The sequence below is a fragment of the Branchiostoma belcheri genome, unplaced genomic scaffold (genome assembly GCF_001625305.1).
Source record: "Branchiostoma belcheri isolate BF01 breed outbred unplaced genomic scaffold, Haploidv18h27 scaffold60, whole genome shotgun sequence".
In the NCBI taxonomy this organism is placed as follows: domain Eukaryota; kingdom Metazoa; phylum Chordata; class Leptocardii; order Amphioxiformes; family Branchiostomatidae; genus Branchiostoma; species Branchiostoma belcheri.
The window spans coordinates 1,684,505-1,707,911 of NW_017804243.1; the positions used below are offsets into that span (position 1 = coordinate 1,684,505).

Consider the following 23,407-nt stretch of genomic DNA (forward strand, 5'->3'; position numbering starts at 1 on the left):
AAATCTGTTGCTTTTGATTCTTTAAATATGAAAGGCGTATTATAATTTAGGTGTCTGTTTTTTTCTTCTTAGGACGTCGCTGGGTTTTTTTTAGGGTTGGGTACTTTTTAAATGACCCATTCACAACAAATTTACTGAATATAATGTACCAGTAGCATAGTAAAAAATGCATTTTTGAAAGGAGCTCAATGATAAGTTCCAAGGACTGGTAATGGAACTTTCGCCGCATTTTCTTGCCAGGATATCTGCATAACCAGTCATTGAAAATAAAAGCGATCATGTTATGCCCTCTGATTATCAATGGCTCTTTGGCCTAGTGCGTTCTTCGACCGAGCCAAAGTCAAAAAGGCTTGTTATAACCCCTGAATATGAATGCCGACCTCTGCGTAAGCATGTATAGCCATATCATGCCTCTTGTATGATTGATCGCAACGTTCGTAGAATCCAACATCCGCTGTATTATACGGGATAAACATACCAGCCTCAGCGGAGTCACCTTACATGTGGGTTATCGATCAATTCCCACAAACTTAACCTTCACGGTATCTCTGCGTGTCATCTTAAGGGCACCCACGGCGATTTGACGGTAGTAAAACTGGAGAGAAAAGTCAGTTTTCTTGTCATTTCTTAAATGTAAAAGGTTGAATGAAACATAAAAGGGCAAAAATGCGATGTCGCTGACGGAAAAGGGTTGCTCGTTTCGTACCGTAGGCTGGTTCTAGCTATTTACTGGTGGCACCAAAAAATAAAGGGACTACTCGCGTAGCTTGTTTTTGGACTATTTCAAACGCTTCAAGTATGAAATTATTACGAAAATGTGATGGCAGTAAATGTCAATATCAGATAGATTATCCCGTCCAGAATATTTTGTATTGCCGTCCAGAATATTTCTATTGCCGCCCTAGAATAGAAATACATCTTCTGCATGAGACGTGTGTACGTGATCGTAATGACACACACTACAAAGGTACAGTGGCCTTTGTGTGCTCCAATTGGGTGATTCTTCGTATCGATTGAAACCGACCTTCACTTACAGCGTGCATTTACGTCAGCGCTGACCTGTCTTACACTAGATGCAGAATCGATGAAAAGACACAGTAGACAGTTGAGTAGCTACGTGTATATATGATACGCATGTATACGTAGTTTTTGCTGGTAGCCGTGCTCACTGCACTGAGATACTAGTACTTTGTGTCCAGTGTGCTATAGGTCTGGCACCCAGGCTAGCTCAATCCAAAAATTCCCGCGTCTTCCAAGCTGGCCTGTGACAAGCAACTGACTTGCGTCTAGGCTAAGTAAAGTAGCCTGGTACTAAGCCATTCTCCACGGGTCAACTTTGGAGTGTTTCGGCCCTACGATTTGTTCGCACAGGGCCTTTGCAGTCTATCTTTTCAGCCGGCTTTTCTGGGTACTGCCGTCGTGGTGAACCCTAGCTTGAGTTGGAGGCCTGGGTGGGCGTTCTCACTCTTTACGCCGTTAAGATGACGAGGAGCCACGACGGTGTCTGTTCGCGAGGCTACAGGCTGAGATCCTGAGAGAGCCGTGCTGCATCATGTGTGTGGGCGGGCCGCCACATGACATGACCCGGGTCAGGAAACTTACGTCTCTCTTATGAGACAAACGCTGGATTCTAGCCAAGGGAATTTCTCAGGAAGTGTTTGTCTACGTTCCGCCACATTTTGGGATACTTTTTTGTGTGTGTTTTCCTCGGCGAGTTCCACAGGCGATAGCTGCCCGGCCTCCGGTTGTGAATCAGTGGTAGACCGTACAGCTGTGAGCACATGGCAACAACACTCTGCCACGGGGTCCGATCTCTCTGTAGGGTGGTGGGTTGATCCGAGTGCGCAAGTGTTGTTGGTCGCTACTTTGCATCACCCGTTAAAACATTAATGCCCCACGCAGGCTTGTTAAACATTTACGCACGCTACAGGAGTGCGAGACTTACGGAGTAGAATTTTGATGTTTTTTTCTGAGAGAATATATTAAAACAGTGCGAGGTTTCCTCCGGTTTTCAGGTCACGGAGAGTCTGCCCTCTCGACTGGTAACACTGGAATACCACAAGTCTTCCGACTGTCCCTGTGAAACCTAATCCCTTGTATGCGTTAATTTTGTACGGACCTCCATAAATAGTACCTCCGCGACCGACCGACTGGGCTGTGTGCTGCGTTATCAACATCAGTCCCCGGCACTAGGGCCCAACATGAGGGCCGCAGTCATTACTAGCCTCTGACGATAGCATGCCTTTATTAAAATTGACCATTTAATGGATGTTTGCGAGGCATTTCTCAATGAATTGGTTGGTTCATCGATCGTGATTGCTGTGTGAGAGAGATGCGTCATCCCGGCTTGAGGGAAGCCTGAGCTAGAGGGAAAGTGCACACGGCTATTCCCCGATCATTTCTTACAGAGCGGCGTGGCGCACGCTGGCAGGCGTCTGTTCGCGTACTCAGCAATGGACGCAGTGTGATCATGGCAGTCTCCGGCAGACGGGCATCATCACTCGCGCTGTGGCTATGGTGGAGTGTAGCGCTGGTGTTGTGGAGAGGCTGCCCGTGCCAGACGGAAATAGGGGGGCACTTGTCGGGATCTCGGGTGCTGACGCTGGCGGGGAGCCCGTACGTCGCGGCGGAGGATATCCACGTTCCCAGCGGCTCTGTCCTGACCGTGGAACCGGGAGTTACGGTGCGGTTCGGCCCCGGGGTGGGTTTGTTTGTTGCCGGTGCGCTGAAAGCACAGGGCCGAGACGATCAGAGGATAACCTTTACCCGGGTGGACCACGGGGCGACGTGGAATTTATCGAGTCGGCTCGGGCTCGGAATCAGGCTGGTGGGGGGAAGAACGTTAAACGAAGGCCGCTTGGAGTTGCAGGATGCCAACGATACGTGGGGAACCGTGTGCGACGATGGCTGGGATAGCCGGGATACTGCGGTCGCCTGCCGTCAGCTGGGGTACCGAGGGGGAGGGGAGTTTCGCCGCTTCGGCACGGGAACGGGACCCATTCTCCTGGACGAGATGGACTGTGACGGGTCCGAACTTGCCCTCTTCAAGTGTCGCATCGAGACATTGGGAAACCACGACTGCGGTAAGTTTATACCCTGTTTACCCATCCTATGTGTCCCCGCACCATCTACCGTTTGTTTTTCACTACTAGTAGAGATATTCTTCAGATGGCGAAGAGAAAACATAGCAGTGGGGTTTCAACTTGTTGAGAAAAACAGAGAGAAATTAAACCATATGTTCTAGCAGGGGGCGATGCACGATAAACCATCGAGCCCTTTTCCCCCGTAGCGATACTCCATCTTCATTTATCGACTGAGCGTGCATAATTTCAAGGCTGGAGTTCTGTACCGCATCGCCTGCCTGCATTTTCAGCCTCTCCGTTTGAAGTAGTGAGGCACCCAAGAGGTTACCTACATGTAAATACATCTGTGAAAAATTCCTACAAACCACATGCTCTCTTCGGATGAAAAATGGCCTAGTTTTTTTTTTACCTCCCCAGCTTCAGTTTCCAAAAGGGAGATATTGTTGTTCGCCATAATTAATGGCCTCGTGAAATTTTATCGAACGCGAAATCTATCCCCGACAACCTCCCTGAATATCCGCAACACTAGACAACGGGGTTACGTTATTTTTCCTGACGTGTGCCCTTTTTTGTGTTCGAAAACCTTGGCCAAATCTTCGTTATCGGTTGTAGATTTTGTGTTGAGGACTGCTGATTGGGGTCATTGACCCTCTCGGGAGTAAGTGTGAGAGTATCACCAGTAATTACAGCCATGTAGCATGACGGCGGCTCCTCCCATCTCCTACATGTTTGTGGTTGTAAATTACCTCCGTCATATTGAAGCGTATGCTTCCCTCCATCAGGGGGATTACATCACAGATAGGAGCGTTATTACTGCCATTTGTTCCGTCCTAATCGACCTTCCCTTTGCTCATTATTTTCTACTCGTGATGTAAATCATAACGTAGTCATCTTCCTTTATTATATTCCATGGGGATGCCTTCGTGTATGATCCACGGCTATCGTTTCTCCCCAACCCCCGCCTGTAGCACCGCACAGCAGACGTCATCCCGGAGAAATTCCGCCGCATGTGTTTACGATTACTCGCGGTGTAATTTCTGTAACACAAGAGCCGATCAGACATGTCAGACGCCGCCTGTGTATGTTGAGTTTCTTCTTTGCAAATGGCAGCAGGCTCGCTGTCTTTCATTTTCCTGAATTGAAGGGGACGTACGTTCAAATAAAACAAGCGGCCGTGTCGTTTTATTTGAACCGTGCCCATAGATGCTGTGTTGTCGACTGTCTCATTATGTTTACGCCAATCTCAGTGTTGTAACCAGCTTGCAATCACTGACTGACAAAACGTAGTGCATGCTAGCTACCTGAAACGTCTGACAATCCACCCAACAGTTGTTTGAGTAACAATTTCCTTGTGTATCTCATTACCTGGATGTCTAATCTTCATCGACAATCCTTGATATCGTTACAAATCCTCTTTACTGGGGGGTTTCTGACATGGACACGTTACGAGCTTTTGCAGACGATTGTTTAATACAAACCTTCTTGTTATAATATCTCTGTTGTTGTATGAAGGATGTCCTTACGTTTGCCTTGAGTGATTCAGTAACATCGTAGCCGGTGCTTCAATTTGTAAAGCTTCACTGTGACATAACGGCACCACCACTCACACATACACACTGACACCCTTCCAATATTGCTACCGGAATTACCCCGGGCTAATGCCCAAGGTTCTCTGTGGCTAGACAGAAAGGTCAGAGTCTCGGCTTGGGAAGGATAGGAACCACTCAACATCACGTCCTCGGTGAATAGATTATGTTTAAAGCATAGGAAGCGCCAGTGGAACAAAATGTTTCCGCTGGGTTCTACAAGGCCTGCGTTGTAATTGCACTTACAGTCACATGTCCGCTAGGGGAAAATATTAAAGACAGTCTACTAGACAATAACCAGGTACTGTTAAAGGCACCCGATGCAATTTTAGAGCAGTAAAAATGGATTTTCAAAGTCAATTTTCTGGCCATTTTTTATTGTAGTTTAAAGTTGAATCAACTCTATCCCATAGCATACTGATATCTGTGAGAAAAATGCGATGTCGCTGACGGAAAACGATTGCCTGTTACGTATCCAAGGCTATATCTAGCTATTTATTGGTGGTACCAAAAATAAAGGGACTCCACGCGTTTTTTTTTTCTATTTCAAATTTTTATTTATTATTTTTTGCTATTTCAAATTTCTAAAGTATGAAATGATGAAAATGTGCTAAGAAATTGCAGTTAATGTCAATATCAGACAGATTTCTTCATCCAGAATTATAGCATGGCCAGGGCCATGAATGTTTCCCGCTGAGTTCAAGGCTGTTTTGCTCTGTCCGCAAGAAAATATCGAGGGAAAATTGGGAAGGTAGCCTGATTATTACTCTACTGGAGAATATGCAGACTGCTATAAAGTATGGATATAAACCAGAGACTCGCTTGTCAGACTGTGCAGCAGTTAGTTCAGCCGAGAGCTCCTGGTTTATTTGTCCCCTTGCCTGAGCTGTCAGCAGCCGTCGACAACCGTACGGAAACACGGTCCACTGTGCGTATATAAATCACCTGGGAGTTGGGAGGACATATTTACGTTGGTGGAGTTGGCGTGTCCGTGATGTGTGGAGAACGAGTCCGGTAAAACGTCCCAAATAAACAAAACACAGCTGTAGAAACGTTAGAGTCGTTAGATCCCCACCACGTGCGGAAAGTCAGTTCGACTTAGCCTCTACCAGGCTTCGGGAGGCGACTGGAGAAGAGTGGAAATTGGCCAAATGGAGAGATGACATATGCCAAGGGAGTTGGTCCACTAGAGATGTGCGGCAGCTGACTGTACGCTCTAGCAGACCAATTCCCCTGGCATATGTTGTTTCTCTGTTTGGGCGATTTCTACTCTTCTCCAACCGCCTTCCGAAGCCTGGTAGAGGCTAAGTTCGACTGAGCCGAACGAAATGGAGCACAGCAGAGGTCACGTATGGTAATCATCTACGAAAAGGGAAAAAAGGGGGAGGGGGGCGAAACTGCCAGATATTGCGTGCCATCAGCTAATTCGTGATAAGCGCCGAGCCGCTTACACCAATTATGAGATTTTCCCCGATTGTTGACCTGGACATTTGCATTGGCGTCATGTAGGAATATCGTGAATTAGCACATATGCTACATGTATGGTAGTGTGATACTGATACAATATGCGTGGCGCATGTATGGCAGGTGCCATCACAATATTTAACGTTCCTACACTCTCCAAACAGTGGTTCAGACTTCGGCGTATTTTTTTATGGGTTCACCACACCACGAAGTGGTGGTGAACCCATATTGCTTTTTCTGATGTTTCTTCTCCTCCTTCTTCTCCTTCTTCTCCTGCCATTTTTTAAATGGATTCAGCTTCTTCATTTTAGGGCCTAAGGTCCTGAAATTTGGTATGGAGGTACAGTGGGCAAATGCCCCTAGGCGTTTTTTAAATTATTGTGATACAGGCTTTTAGAATGGTTTTATTTGAGTTTTTTGGCTGTGTTATAGCAAATGTATTACTGTGTTAGTGTGCCTTGTTTAGCACGTTTGGGCATGAGTCATCACAATGGAATGCAGGGCATCAACCAATAGGCATGCAGCTTTCCTCTATACTTCTTGCTGATTGGCTGTTGGGATTTAACTTGATTAACACCTGCACAGAGCATTTCCACCTGCACAGAGCATTTCTTGCTGATTGGCTGTTGGGATTTAACTTGATTAACACCTGCACAGAGCATTTCCACCTGCACAGAGCATTTCTTGCTGATTGGCTGTTGGGATTTAACTTGATTAACACCTGCACAGAGCATTTCCATACTGACAGTATGTCTTTATTCAAGTGTTTTGGTAGGTATTTCAAGCTTTTCTGCTCAAGCATTGGAATGCGGGGCATGGACGTTTTTTTTTTATTTTGAAAATCAACAGTTTGCATTATGCAATTAAAAATCCTAACCAATAAAGTAGGGAATAGCTATCCAACTGTTGTTTTAGTTGTATGTTACTTCATATTATAGTTATATCAATGTAAATCATTGTTTTCCCTTGTGTTTCTCATTCTTTCCCTGCCATGTGGTAAAATGTGGTGAACCCATCGCTGTATTTGCTCCAAAGCAAATATTGGCCTTTCTAGTTTGGGGTGCTTTTAGGCGTTTTTATCGGGCTTTCTTTTAAAAAAATTTCTTCTTTCAATTACTTCGGGTGGCCCAATGGCAACTGCCTGGCCAGTTTGATACTGTCTTGCCGTTGACGCCACCAAAAGATCTGCTTGGAGATGAACAGCCCTACACATGACCACATGGTTGGTAAGAGCAACCTGAACGGCAGATGAAACATTCTCATCTTTTATTAAATCGACGAACGCCTCAGATTTTCGTTCTTCCTAGTAACGTTACATGTAATAAAGACCGACATAAAAAGGGGGACGTTTAGAAGAAAGCAATAGTCAGGTGCACAGATATCACTGGTAAGAAACAGAAACAAGAAATCTGAGACTTCCTTAAGTATACATAATGCTAATGTTTCAAAAATCAAAGAAGTCCGTCAAACCCACCACGAGTTACAGCTGCGAACACACAAACACAAACATGACCAAAAACAGTACCCTCCCGCAGATAAATAGCTCATTCCCTGGAGGTAATGAAGGTAATGTTTGCCTGTTGTGTTGCACTTTCCCCTTGCTTGACCTCAACCGAGACTTTCCGTAGTCCCACCTGATGCCAGCTACCCTGCCTGGGACAAGCCAAATTTGATAAAATCCCATCCAAACGGAACTGTAATAGCAAAATCGTATTTAGAATCTGGTCGGTGGGGGGCTAATGGTGACAAATGCCGCGTTGTCCATTGGCTGTCACCCGCCTCCATTCTGCAGATGTCCGCCCGCCCGTTGACGGGATGTTGTGAGATAAGCGCCGTAACGCGATGGTGATGAATGCGGGCATGTCCTCTCTGTGTCAGCGGTCGGTTTGTTCTAGTCTTCTCCAACAGACTATAACAACGTGGGTTCAAAAAACAGTAAAATTTAGCCAAATAGGGAGGATACTTTTTCAGAGTAGTTTGGCCAACGTAGAGTTCATTTGCCCGCGCAGTTTAGCCTCTACCAGGCTTCGGGAGGCCGTCGGAAAGAGTAGAAATTGGCCAAATAGAGAGATAGCATGCCGGGGGAGTTGGTCCGCTAGAGAGTACATTTTGCCGCACCCGGACCAACTCCCCCGGCATGTTATGATCTCTCTATTTGGCCAATTTCTGCGCAGTTGCCTTCCGTGGACTGACTCTCCTGTCCAATTTTTTGCTGAAATCTACGATCCATACCACCGTAGGAAGGCCTGGCGGAGGCTAGGTTTACTCGTGGACTGTGTGTCAACCCCACGTCCGTCTTTAGGGTTCTTCAAGTGCCGTGTCAATAGATCAACTAGAACTCGGGCTAGGATGTAGCATTTCTCGCTGAGGCGATGGTCTTCGAAGATACACAAAGATAGAGTTTGCACTAGAACCACATTATATCCCCAATTCTGGACTATTAGTTTTGTTATTAAAGTTTTATGAGTTTTTGTTACAGGCAAAACAGAAAAAAAATCTGGTATTTACTGCCATACCTTAGCACATTTTCGTCATCATTACACACTTGACGTAGCCCCAAAAGGAGTCTCTTTATTTTTTGGTACCAGCAATAAATGGCTAGAACCAGGCTGACAATACTACATTAAAAATGACCAGAAAATTCACTCTGAAAATCCAGAGTTTTACTGCCCTGAAATCGCTTTGTGCGCCTTTAAGACTTGTTGGACAAGATTGCCAGTCTGTCAAATTGTGCACGCTAAGTATTTAACCTCCTTGGTTAAGGTGGTCTGTCCCGTGGCTATTTTAAAAGTATAAGCACCACCTTTTGCACATTGACCTATTATCGCAACGGTGTGAATCGACCAGGCCTTCCTGGTGTGATAAATCTCCTACCATCATGTGGGCCTCAATGGCTTGCCAAAAAGAGAGATAACCTGGTAGCCAGGCATCGTAGGCTCCCCAGGTATCCCTTCGGAGCTGAGAGTATTGTCCGCCCGCCCAGGTTCATTACCGTACCCCGGGGTTACTTTACGGGGTCGGTTTCAATGTTTGCCTTCAGGACGTTAATAACTAGAAAGGTCGGCTGGAGAGATCTAGCATGTCAGGAAATTCCTTATGAAGTACATAGTACAACATGTACTAGAGCGGATTCATTCCTCAAGCTAACCGACATCTAGTACATCGCAGTCGTCCCTCAATAAGACATAGATCTGCGACCGCATAGTTCCCGTTTAGAACTTTTATTCAGCCGTACGTATGTTTGGTAGGACTGTGGCCGATAAAACCACTCCTCAGCGAGAATGGTAACCAGGCTACAAGTGAGAGAAATCCCCAACAGATGTGTCCGTCGGTGCGGTCTGCCTGTGCACTTGATAACGTGATTAACAAATCGTGACATCCGCCCTCCGCGCGTGCCATCCCTATCGCTTGTTCATCGATTCTTCTTTTTTTTTTATGATAAGTGGTGCCAATGGGCGCTATTGACCCGAGCCCGATTTCCCATCGCCCTCCAAACCTTCAAGTTTAAAACGATGTCATCCTCTCAGGGCATCGTGGAGACAGTAGACTGAGTAGTTTCCCCAGGGGAGAACCTGTTTTGCTAATGGATGTGACGAAGCTGGGGTATCAAAGACAGCTAACTGCCAGAGGTAATGCCTTCACACACGGCTCTCTCCGCACGCAAGACGCACCTGTGGAACGGAACCAGCGCCAGACGCCGGGTATCGACAACAGATTACCGGGCTTATGAGTCAGGATGAACCGGGGTGAACCTGATAACACCTCCGGATGACCCCGCAGGACCCAACTCTGGACTGTCACTCACCGGCTCCGGCTGTTTATCTCCAAGCAGATCTTTTGGTGGCTGCAATTATTGTACAGTATCAGCAAGGCAGTATAATAGTCAATGCGTCACCCGTAAAAAAGGAACCAGTACAAATAGGAAGGCCCGATAAAAAAATTTTCTTAAAATATTTTTCCTGAGAGGAGTCTGCTAGATGTAGGGTGGGGCAACAGTCTCTATGACAAGTGTTATATTCTTTCTTCACTTTCTACTACACATAGTAACACTACAAAGGAGGAAAATACATCGACAGCTGTAGATTTCTGTTGTGTTCAATATTAGCAACGTCATATAATACAGTGTATTGATGTCAATACAATACATAACGTGAATTTTGCTTTACCACTATCGAACACGGGCCGTGCTGTCGGACAAGGCATGGCGGAGACATTTCAGTGATGGATTTCGGGCAACATGGTGGCATTTTGGTGTGAAATGTCTCGCCTTGTAAGGATTCTCAACGCGTCTTCTTCCATTTGTAAATATCTTCACGACGTGCACGTGTCACCGGGCTGAGAGAGAACTACGCAAAATATAGCAGGGGTCCGACAACGGTACATCGAAGGCCTGACAGTACAACACATCAATGCGTGGTATTGCCATATTTGTATTTGGGTCAACGTTGATGGATTAGTAGATTTCAAAATCTGGATGTTTGACCCGCAGACCTACCAGGACGTCAGAAAATTGCCTTTCCTGTACAGCCGTGTATGCACACAGTCTGTACGGCTCTTCGGTTGTTGTCGTTCGCTGATGATGATGCTCGTCAATCGGTACATCTGACTTAAAGGGGCATTATGTAACATTTTTCCAGCAAAATTTGTAATATTCTATTCGTAAAATCTTTGTGTGATTCTAATTTCCTTCCACTTTTCTACATATTTGTGCTGTTATTTTACATTTCTGACATTCATGGTTCGCAATAAAACAGCCCACACGAGGGGCACTCATTTTGTGGCACCACCAGAAAACACATGTACCAGAATGTGAACAAACGTGACTGACAGCTGTTTCCACACTCTTGTGTGTAATAAGTTGGCATCTGCACTTCCTAAATGATACATATTTACAATGGAATATGGTTGATTGGACAAAGTACTTTGTAAAGAAATGACCAGAAAATTTACTTTTTGTATCTTACTAATGTTACATAATGCAGCTCACGTTCTGCCCTTCTGAAGGATTATCGAATGGGTAAGCATCGCTTGAAATTCTTCAGACGAGACAGTTGCTCTTTTTGTTTTCCTGGCTTAGGCTCACCTGTCCCTGTCTTAAGCTGACATTTCCTGTGAGTCAGGTGGCTGGAGGCTTGCCAGGGGGGATCCCTCGGGAGGAAACCCGGGCCGGCGTTCCCAGGCAGCCGCTCTGTTCCCTGACAACCGCCGCTAACAAATCTTAAAGGCATCCAGTGCAGTTTTTAGGGCTTGGAAACCAGATTTTTCAAAGTCAATATTCTAGTCACTTACTCGTATCTACATACATTTACTGTTCAAACAACACTACTGTAAATCGACATCCATGGAGCAAAAATGCAACAACAAAAACATTTACGAAAAACGTTTACTGGAAGGACCTGGATTGATTTTTATGGTACCACCCAGAAAATAAAGGACAGATCATCTTGTTTCTGCAGTTGCCTTATTCAGAATATTTCCAGTTTTGTCGCACTGAAATTGCATTGGCCCCAAAGTGATCTCAGTCAGGGCAGTAAAACTGGATTCTGGTCTGGTAGTAAGTTGAATCAATCCTAATAGCATACCGATATCTGTGAGGCAAAACTCTGATGCCTGTGATGAAAAACGGTTGCTTGTGTCGTATCGTAGGCTAGTTCTAGCTATTTATGGATGGTGCCAAAAAAATAAAGGGACTCCTCACGTAGCTTGTTTCTTGACTATTTTTAAACATTTCAAACATGAAATGATGACGAAAAGATGGTAAGAAATGACAGTAATTTTCAACTTCAGACAGGTAGATTTCGTCATCCAGAATATTTCTTTACGGTTTTGCCACCCTAAAATTACATCAGATGCCTTAACTACCAAACCATTTTCTACAGTAACTATTATAACACGTATGTTTACATTCTGTATCTGCTGCGTGAGTGATTGGCCACTTGCTAATTAGTTCTGTAACAAGATTAACGGCTCTTCCCAATCCCGTCACCAAGATTGATGTACCCTGTACTCCCCACGCTTCAGCAGCACATCCGCAGTCGTATATAGCGGAAAGCCCGGTGGAAGCGTTGGCGGGAAGAGGTGTTTACACTACAAGCATGGCCTTTGCACTTCAAAGCTTATTTTAAACAGTTTCAATGGGGTGCCTGTTGATGAAGACGTCATCGCCAGACTGCCTGCTGGTAAAGTAATCTCTCGGTGGCTTAGGCCCAGGAATAACCAAGCTTCCCGTGTGCATGACTAGGTTTTTCTCTGTACGTGATCCTTGATTCTAGTTCAGTTTTTAGGGCTTGGAAACCCTGTTTTACAAAGTCAATATTCTAGTCACTTATCTACATACTAAGTTGAAACATGGAGGGTTGAAACAACACTGTCCCAACATTCTGACGAAAAACGGTTACTGGAAGGGCCTGGATTTATTTTTCGGGTACCACCTCGAATAACACTAGAGAATAAACAAAATGCACAAAGCAGGCGTCAATTTGCAAAGCCACACCAATGATATAACTCTACTTCCTGTCATACTTCCTGAGTGTGGTCATATTTGGTTTGTTACTGTAAGACAAAATTACTTCTCTGTGAATAATGATCGTGGCAGGAGGTGGCAAGACGTATGTGGCACATCTGTCTTTTAGCTTGTGTTACGTAACCTCTTGCTGTCAGCTCAGGGGCAGATTAGCCTCTATCACTCAGGCGTCGGGAGGCGGCTCAGCTCAGGGGCAGATTAGCCTATACCAGGCCTCGGGAGGCGGCTGGAAAGAGTAGACAATGGCCAAATAGAGAGATAACATGCCAGGGGAGTTGGTCCGCCAAAGAGTAGTTTGGGACCTGCGCACAAACTATATCATATGTGATGAGAGAAAAATTATAATTTGGTAAAGAACTCTGAAAACCTTTTTGAATGGGCATTTAGGTGAATGTTTGGCATTTTGATAGTAGGTGGTATAGTGTAGGGTTTTGAGTCAATGTTTTTGCCCAAAAAATGGATTTTTTTCCATACGTATGGTCTTGTTGTTAGCTACATTTGTGATACTACACCCCTCTTGCTGGTCTCTTGGAATCGCCCTGGAAGACGGTGTCAAAGTTGACCCATGATATTACGAGCGATCACTGTTTTTGTTTACATGATACACATGCAAATTATTTGAAGACACATGCAAATTATTGGTAGGTAAATCATCACTACCCTACCTCACCTACCACTCCCTGGCGGTCGCTCCTATATCTTATGAATCGCCCAAAAAGGCTTGTAAGTACATACTTATAGTTGGGCTAGCTCATGAAGGTGAGTTTTCGTGACTAGAAATCCTGAAAGGTAAGATCAATTGGTAAGATTTTATGCCCTTGCCTTGCTTGTTTTCCATAGTTTTCAATGCGTCGTAGGACTAACTGTAGCCCCCCTCCCTATTCCCGAGAGCTTTTGTCCTCCCGAGTTTGATAGACGACGCGTCATACACCATTCCCATCATAACTTCCGATACTGTGCGACCTTGGCCTTGCAAATAGTAGACGATGTCTGATCACCCATGCGTGCAGCCAATAGGAAATGATTCAGCGTCCCTTTTCGACTGACCGTGTATAAAATAAACATATATGAGAAGAATAACAAGATAATTAGACAGAAAATGTAAAGAACGTTACCTTACAGGAGTGAGTAGGGGTACAATGTACTGTAATGCCTGATTTTTTTTTCACAGTACATGTATATTTATGTTCTCTGTTTTCAGTGTCACTTCTAAGGAAGAATATGGAACCATCTCAGAAGTCCGTACAATACACATTCTATGTATTACACATTCCAAATGGCTGACTGGAGACAACAAGCATGTTAACTTGTTATGTACGCTAAACATAGTCGTGACGTTCTAACATGTATGAAATGCTACTGATAAGAAATGGACGATATGGCAACTTAGAGATATTTCATGAATCTTGATCCACATATCTTACTACTTATCCAGAGCTTTGTTGCTTCAAAAATAAACAACGCATTTTCGTCATTGTATTTGTACTTATATTACAAAGCGGAAACGCAATATTTGTCAGGATAGATATTATGCATAAGGGTTAGGGTTACGACTTACGTGTTTCTTGTAACGTTAGCAAAAAAGGCCTTGCTCGTTTACCTTAAATCTGCATTGTGTGATATTAGGACGATAGAAAAAGTCAATTTTCTGGTCATTTCTTTACGTAGGTGTCATTCAGAAAGTTGAAGTGCCAAAATATTCCAGCATACGTATACCAGCCGTTAGTCATGTTTGTTTACATTCTTGTATTTTGTGGTGGTGCCACAAAATGACTGCGCCTCGCGTGGGTTGTTTTAGTTCCAATCATAAATGTCATGTGAAATGTGAAATACATGTAATAGCACAAATATGTTAAAAAATATATTGAAATGTGGAAGTAAATGACAATCACACGAAGATTGTTTCTCAATTAAGATATTTCATTTTTTATGCAAAAATGTTACATAATCCCCTTCAATATTGATCTGAATGATTCTGTTTGCTTCCTGTCCTACAGGACACGACGAAGATGTCGGCCTGGTCTGCCAGGGGCCACACATCATGCAGCCGCTCAACGGATGGCACGGCGTCGAGTTCGTTCCCGATAGAACTAACAAGGACGAGAGGAGCATACTGGAGTACGTCGACATCATCTATGCCGGGATCTCCACCGGCCTGGACTCCGCGGCCTCCCTTCGAGTCGTCGGCGTCGCGCCGAAGATCCACAAGGTTCGCGTCAAGGCGTCGTCCGGTACGGGGATGGAGTTCGACTCCATGGAGACTCCCCTCAACCTGACGGACTCCATCGTGTCGGGGAGCATCGGGTCGGGCATCAACATCACTACCCAAGTGGGCGGAGTCACGCTGAGGAACTCCAAGGTAACCAGTAACGGGGAGGAGGGACTGCGGTACTCGTTCAGACACGGGGATTACCTGCCGGGACCGGGGGACTTCTGCGCGTTCCTGCCGCAGGCGGAGGCCGGGTTTGATCAGTACCCCATCCACCTGGAGGGGAGGTCGTCACGGGATAAGGACTGCACCAAGGTAGGTGGAACTACGCATCTATCAGCGCAGCTTGGTACTAGAGGGTTTGCAGAGATTGTACCTTTGGTCCTTCGTACGATATCTTGCTTATGATGTAGATTAATGAGCACTAACTCCGTCAAAGACTGGGGCGGGATGAGAGGTCAGATTCATGGATTACAAGTTTTATGATACTATTATTTGAGTTGAGAATACATGTGACAAACGAGTGTGTTAATTTCTGGCTTCAATGTTGTACATGTCTCAAGATCTGTGTTATCACTGTTTTACAGGTATTTACGACAAGCCCAGGGCACGTTCTGACTGTGCAATACGTGAAGTGGCGAGGGGTCCCGAGAGACGACTCCTTCCTCCAGGTGAGGGACGGTCCTGACGAGACATCGCCCGTCCTGGGAGACCACCACTTCAGCGAGAACTTGCACAAGAGCGTCACCAGCACGGGAAACGTGTTGTTCATGCGGTTCAAGACGAGGGGAGCGTACGACGACTTCTTCGAAATCCGGATACTCAGCTCTGAAGGTGAGCGCCATGTTGCTTTTCTACAAGAAATTATGTGGATGTTGATAGGCTATCCTTTACTTTATGTAACAAGAAATGCTTTTTAAAAAGCTGGCCAAGATGGGAATAGCTTGTTGGGTGGCGTGAGTGTGATGACGATGTGGGACTCAAATAATTGGTCAACTTGGTGACTTGAATCGGACTAATGCTAATAAGACTGGACTTAGATGCACACTAAATGTTTCTCTTTTAAGGCGAAAGAGATTTTTTCTAATCGTTTATTAGCGATTCCTTCCGGTAAGAATTGCGTCACTGCTTGTTTCATTCTGCCAGTCTTTCCCTCCTGACATCTGCTTGTTTTTCAATCACATGATAATGTATCCGATACCCAACATTCCCAACGTTCACCGAGAATTAACAAACGTTACTGTATCTTGATATAACGTCCTTGGTGATACTCAGCGTGCCCCCAGCCAAAAAATATGCAGAGGTCTATGTTGATAATGTCTTTCCTCCCCTAGCTGAACATGTACAGATACATTCAGTATGTTTTCGTTTCTTTGTTTTTCAGGAGAAAGTGTTGACTTGTCCCTGAACAGATGCCTGTTTCATCGGAACGGCGGGGACGGCGTGGTGGTGGAGAACCTCCAGGGCGAGGTCAAGGTCCAGGAGACGCTCCTGGCGAGCAACGGCAAATCCGGGTTCCACATCGCCAGCGGGATCGGGAACGTTCTGCTGGAGAAGGTCGTGGCGCAGGAGAACAAGGAGAACGGCCTCCTGTTCGACTACTTCGGAGGGAAGGAGATCATCCAGGACAGTGTCGTGAGCCGGAACGGCAGGGACGGACTGGCGTCAGCTCCGCCACAGGTTTTCGAGAATCTAGAACAGTTCGAGGTCCGCAACAGCACCTTCGTCGCCAATAAGGGACTGGCGATCAAGCTCAGCTCGACCTGTTCTCTGAACGCGTCCAGTCTCGTCATTACAAAGAATATCATCAACTCGAACGGGAAAGGTGCGGTTGATATAGGCTCATGCACTATCGGATACCGCACCAAGGTCCTCGTTAAAGAAAACATGTTCAGACGAAACTTCGGACAAGTCTTTGTCATCCGCGATATGAACGAGTTTAACTTGAGAATAGAGGGTAATATATTTCAAGACAACAAGGACACGACCATACATCTGGTCTCCCCAAACGTCCGGTCGGGTCCTGTGGACATTGAAGTCGTCTCGAACAGTTTCTTCATGAATTCGGGTCCCTCCATCATCTATGTGGATCTGATGAACGGAGACACCGACGAAAGGGTGCCCGCCCACTCCTTCATTTTCGTCTTTAACGTACTCGAGGAAAACACGGTCAGCGTACCGTTCCCCTATCTGATAGGACGCGCCCTCAGTAACGCCGTGATGGTCTTCAAAGCCACGAACACTCTCATAGAAAAAAGCATCTTCGACAATCCCGATTCAAGATACGAGCTGTCCACCCTGCTCTTCAGTCCGCCGACTAGGTTGCTGGCAACGCGCAACTGGTGGGGAACTAGAAGAAAAGCTGTGATCGCAGCCAAAATATTTGACTACAACAGTCGGTACACTCTGGCTAAAGTAGACTTCACGCCGTACTTGCTCAGTCCCGATATATCCAACCTGACCCTCTCCGGATCGCTCGAACCTGCTAATAAATTCGTCATCCTCAACAGAACAATCGGAGGGACTATCGGCGGGAACGTCTTTCTGTCGAAGAGGCTCAGTCCTTACGTCGTAACCCGTGACATTAATATCCTCCCCAGCGGTAGGCTCGTTCTCGAGGCCGGCGTCAGACTAGAGTTTCTCATGCATGTGGGGATGATGATCCATGGGCAGTTGATAGCGGAGGGGACGGAGAAGGCAAACATAACGTTGACACTACACGAACCTTCCCAGGACGTCGGAAACGTGCGGCTGGTGGACGGGAAGGGTCCGTGGGAGGGGCGAGTAGAAGTGCGTCGCGGTGGACAGTGGGGAACGGTTTGTAGTAAAGGATGGAACGCCGCCGACACCATGATACTCTGCAAGCAGTTAGGCTACCCGGATTACTACGAATATCTCTCCAAGCCTGGACCACCGTCTGCTCCCATTCTGTTGAACAATGTCTCGTGCAGCTCTCAAGACCACGACATCGCCAAATGCAGATCCACGCCGGTTGGGAACAGCACGTGCAAACATCAGGACGACCTGTACGTCGGGTGCCTCCGCGGCCACTGGTCGGGCATCAGGTTTACGGCGTCCACCGGGCACAGTTCCCTCTTACATACGGTCGTCGAGAGGGGCGGTGCACAGGACAACAACGACTCCCCCATGGTCCCGTCAGCGATTCGGGTCGACCTGCACAACCATACCTTCAAACACGTCCAAATCCGCGACTCTGCCCAGATGGGTATGCACATCCTGTACACGCACCCTTTCCGAGACTCGGCTGAGGTCACAAACGTCACCGTGATCGACAGTCCGAACATCGGGTTATCCATGCGCTCGCCCAAGTTCAAAATCATCAACAGCACCGTGTCGGGTAGCGGGAGAGACGGGGTTGTCTTTGAGAGACCGCAACACCGCGATCCATACGTAACCGATGCCGAGGATGTCATGCTTCCACAGTTCCGGCACAAAGTTTGCTCAGGTGACAAGACGTTGAAAAGCAACGATTTCCTTTACGTAGAACTTGACGAGAACACGGAGTCGGTATGTACTGATACCATCACGACACAGGAAGGCTCTGTAATCGGCGTAGTCGTGCTAGAGGCCTTACTCGACCCATCTGAATCATTAGTTGTTACGGCAGGATCTCCGGGCAATGACAGCGCCGCCAACATCGTGGTCGTTACGGACGATCCCCTGGACTACCAGACCCAAAAACTGGTCGCAAGTGAGGGAACCATCACAGTAAATTACAGAGGATCAAGCAGTGGGTTTGGACTACTCCGGATGCTGGTCCTCTCCATTCCAGGTGAGCTTTTTTACCTTGATGATACTGTTATATTTTCAGGGCATCGCTCAGGCTTACATGTAGCCTGTGTCCAGTCTATCGTGGTTTGGGGAGGCTCCCTTCGGGCCTGTAGACGATGCCCGCCGCCCAGTTCCGTTAGGCTCCCCGATAGGATTTTTGCACGGCAGGAGTTTGATTGAGCTCCCGTCGTGCAAAACCTACCGGAGAGTCCAGTTGAACTGGACGGCGAGGATTGCGTCTACAGACCCGACGGGAGCCATCCCAAACCACGATACACTGGACTCGTAAATCTCAAGCTAAATGCAATTGTTTGATTCTTTAAGTAGATGTTACCCCTCAAATATAGCTGAGCTGCTCTCTATCTTTTCAGAACAGACGTTCTCGGGTGAAAGCGGGATCCAGGTGGAGGCCTGTAACATGTCCAACAACCGCGCGAACGGTATCCGGATCAACTTCCAGTCCAACGAAACGTTGACGACCATCACGGAGACCAACATCGAGAAGTCCGGCATGGGAGGACTGCACGTGGAGAAGAGCCTGGGTAACGTGCAGGTGGTCCAGTCGGTCATACACAACAACATGTACAGCGGGGTGATACTGATGTACTATGGCGGCGCCATAGACTTGATCAGGAGCTCGATAACGAACAACACCAACGGAGTAGAATTCTACGCTGGATATACGTGGCTAGGGGACCAGATGCCGAAGATATATCACACTGTCGAAGACTGTGAGATCTCGGGCAACACGGAACATGCCATCAGCGTCACGACCGACCACGGCAGCGAGAAACTCTGGCAGTTGGAGATTTCAGGCACTCGTATTGCTCACAACCACGGAGATATCATTCACATCTACCCCATGCAATCTATCAAAGGAAAATCTTACCCCTTTCTGGTCTTCAAGAGGGTCGAATTTACACACAACGAGGGTCGCGTGATGAGCATCTATGGGATGTACTCGGAAATTCTCCTTCAGAACAGCACGTTTGACAACAACTTTGGCAGCATCATCGACGTACAAGACGCGGGTTCCGTCAAAATGACGATCAGAGACAACAAGTTCGTATCGAACGACTGCGGAGACGCGGGTGTGCTGATGGTGACTGGGAAGGAGAAGAGGATGGCCATCTCACGTAACCTGTTCTACAACAACACGGGAAGGTTCGTGGTGTACTTCCAGCTGTTGAGTCAGAGTCTGGACGACGAGAGCCGCCTGATCACGTTCTCCCACAATACCCTGCAGAGTAACATCTACCGCAGACAGGACGTCTTCAGCGACCAGCTCATGTCATTCGCCTTCGGCATCTCCGGCCTCATGGCGCCCTTGTTAAGGTATCCTTTCATACATCATTTTACGTCGTTGTTGTCGGACTCCCATAATTACCTTCGCTTTTGTTTGGGGAGCCTGTGTCTGTCTGTGTGTTTGTGTGTGTGTGTGTGTGTGTGTGCGTGCGTGTGTGTGTGCGTGTGTGCATGTGGAAACACGATAACTCGAAAAGGCTTTGATGGACTATCTTGATATTTGGTAGGTAAGTACATGTTGATGAGCCCTCGAAATGATTAGATTTTTGGCCCCCTGGTGGCTTATCGTACTGCATCGGTTTTGATATCTCGTTTTCTGGACATGCTAGTTAGCTATTGTTTTGTTATTGGTTTACTTGTATTGGTGCACTTGTATACGTCTATGTAGATTTTGTATAAAATAGTTGACTGTTTCATTACCTGATGGTGTTCACTTGTCTTGCTGCTCTGTTTGCATGATGCGGTTTAATAGTTGGTGATAATCGTGTCTATTGTGGTTCCGTCACAGATACAACAGATTCCACAACGAAGAACTGAGATTGGAGCTGTTTGTGGATGTCCCCGCCGTGTCTGTCGACAGTGAGATCGACGCACGTCTCAACTGGTGGGGCACACCGGAGGAGCACCTGCTCATGGAGAGGATCTTCGACTTCGAGGACTGGAACGATCGCGCTTTGGTGGAATATTTCCCGTTCCTGTCCTCGCCGGCCGACGACGCCGTCGTCATCGACACCATGGCCCGGTATCGCGGGGACGATACGATCCTAGGCGGCCGGTTACTGGATCATTCCACCTTAACAAGAGACCGCAGTCCGTATTATGTATCCTCGGATCTGACTGTGATGCACAACGTCACGCTATCAATCGAACCCGGTGTAGAGTTACGATTCGCCCCGAGGGTTGGTCTGCTGGTGCTCGGGTCGTTATTAGCTCAGGGAACCGAGAAGGAGCACATCACCTTCACGGGCATGGAAGACAGCGAGGCGCGGTTCATAACCGACACCTCCGTGTACGACCTGCCCGTCAGACTTGTGGGAGGATTCTGGAGAAGTGAGGGGCGACTTGAGGTGTTTTACAGAAACCAGTGGGGGACGGTGTGTAAGGATGGCTGGGATTATAAGGACGCGTTGGTGGTGTGTAGACAACTGGGGTACGGGCCTCCAGACCAACGCGACTGGAAGTTCAAAACCGAAGCCGCGGGGAGACCAGAAGGCCCCGTCTGGATGGATAACGTACATTGCAGCGGAGACGAAGGCGTGTTGACGGAGTGTGCGTTCGGGTCTCTGGGATACAGTCTGTGCAGTCACAGGTACGATGTCGGCATCAGATGCGACGGTGGCGCTGTCAAAGAAAAGATCCCGTGGGGCAATGTCCGCTTCTCCGTCGACCAAGCTGTCTACGACCGGCAGGTCTCCGAGTCCTTGCTGGAGTTCGTGGACATCACAGGCGGAGGGTTTCTACACCAGCGCCGCATAGCGGCTCTGCAGGCCACCTACATATACCCAGACATCAAGTTTCTTACCATATCGAACTGCTCTGGAAGCGGACTGGAAGTTCTTGTTCCCCAGACGGAGACCTCCATCGCCGACAGCATATTTCTTCACAACCGCGGGTCCGGAGTAAACATCATCAGATCAGAATACGACCTGAGAATCCGGAACATCACAACCGTCAACAATAACGACAACGGGGTCAGCTTCTCTCCTCTCGACATCATCGAAAACGAGAGACACTTCGGCTTCTGCTCCTTCTCTGATCCCTCAAGGACCTTACCAGTTAGGAACAGAGCTTTTCTTCATTACAAGTCCTCGTTACTTCGACAAGAGGTTGCCGAGGCCTACAAGATCATCAGGGCACCAGACGGCTTCGTCGTCGACATCAGAATCCTCACGGGGTCATTTTACAATCAGAAGAAGCGTATCTCGTTTTTCAAGGGCGACAAATTCACAGATGATGAACTGTTCATCGTCATTGACGAGATGAACAACCCGAAGGAAAACCAGGTGTATTCAACAGGAACAAACGTTGTCGGAATCTCGTTCAACAACTACGAAAGGAGTCCTGACTTTGAGTTCCTGGCAGAGATTGTGGCTGTACCAATATCATGTAAGTTGCTTGCTTTTGTCCTATAGCTAATCTCCTCTCTACATTGTCGGCGTTTTTTTATGTTTGCCTTCGCAGAAGAAAAGCATATTGGTTTTGCTGTTTCCTTTTCCTCCGTTCCAAACAAATAAGGTCAGTGACCCGGACCAGGCCTCTGCCACCATGGTAACTGGTGCTGTAGCAGACACCTTGTGCCGTTGGATTACATTATGTAGCAAGTGGCAGAAGAGTTGGGGGGGGGGCTGGTCGTCGAATATATGGATACGTTTGAGTAAAAATGAACAGAGCTGTAGTTTGTTAGACCATGCATGTGAAGGCTAATATCATGGATTTACTTCGCAAAAGTTATCTTTCTAGTGTGACAAAAGTTCAACCACATTTGCTCATGCCGTGTCTTCTTAATCTCGGCCACCCCCCTTGTAGACCCTCCCTGTACGTTCAGCCAGGACTCTCCGTGTAAGTGGAGGGACGTGCATATGGAGGAGATCACACCGCGCAGCAAGTGGGTAATCTATGACGGGTCTGTAGCCAGTCATTACTTCTACGGCACCAACTACGACGCTGGGGGCGAATACAAAGGTTCGCAAGCTTGTACATAATTCTGATCGTTACCTAGTAAAACCAACACCTAGAATCAATTGTCCCAGGCGATATTGATAATTAGGAGAAGAGAACTATGTTGTTTTTGCTCTGTTTCTCCTTTTTCTTCTCCAAACAAATAAGATCAATGACCTGTATCCAGACACCCATGGTAACTGGTGCTGTAGCAGTCACCCTGTGGTGTTGAATTACATTATGTACATGTAGCAAGTTGCAGGACATTTGGAGGGGCTGGTCACCAAATACATGTATACGAATGTGTTTGAGTAAAAAAAACGGAGCAGTGTTTTTTAGGCTAGACCATGTGAAGGTTAACATTATGCATTTGCTTTCCAACTATTACCTTTCTAGTTTCTACCTACATGTATTGGCCTATGCATCTTACAGGAAGATATATCTACGTTGGAACTGGACTGGAAGACTTCGATAAAGACGAGGCTGCCTACAGTGTCCTGTCAGGGCCGGTCCTGCCTGTGGAACTAGACCTCTGCACTCTATCGTTCTACTATCACATGAGAGGTCCACGGGTCGGTAATATTCTCCACCATGTCGACTTTTATAATATTTTAGATAATCTGAATGATCTGGAAACTGCATTGCGAATGTTCTTCTACTTACTATTGAAAGGACAGTTCGTAATTGACTTCGTCATCTATGACCCCAGCAATGGTTATGTGCATGTGATAATGTATGAACTAGCTGGTTCTGTTTAGTTCGCCTTTCATCAGCTTTAGCATGATAA

At 46.8% G+C, this 23,407-nt stretch overlaps 1 protein-coding gene across 1 annotated transcript in view; it reads left to right on the top strand.

Moving 5' to 3' along the window:
* The first annotated feature begins 1,795 nt into the window (after window positions 1–1,795).
* LOC109482786 overlaps window positions 1,796–23,407 on the top strand; it is a 59,382-nt gene continuing 37,770 nt past the window's right edge. The window contains 8 exon segments of the mRNA XM_019785621.1: window positions 1,796–3,083; window positions 14,654–15,180; window positions 15,453–15,699; window positions 16,250–18,658; window positions 19,029–19,992; window positions 20,471–22,068; window positions 22,489–22,644; window positions 23,053–23,192. Of these exon segments, the coding sequence (XP_019641180.1) occupies window positions 2,471–3,083; window positions 14,654–15,180; window positions 15,453–15,699; window positions 16,250–18,658; window positions 19,029–19,992; window positions 20,471–22,068; window positions 22,489–22,644; window positions 23,053–23,192 (6,654 nt within the window). The 5' untranslated portion in view covers window positions 1,796–2,470.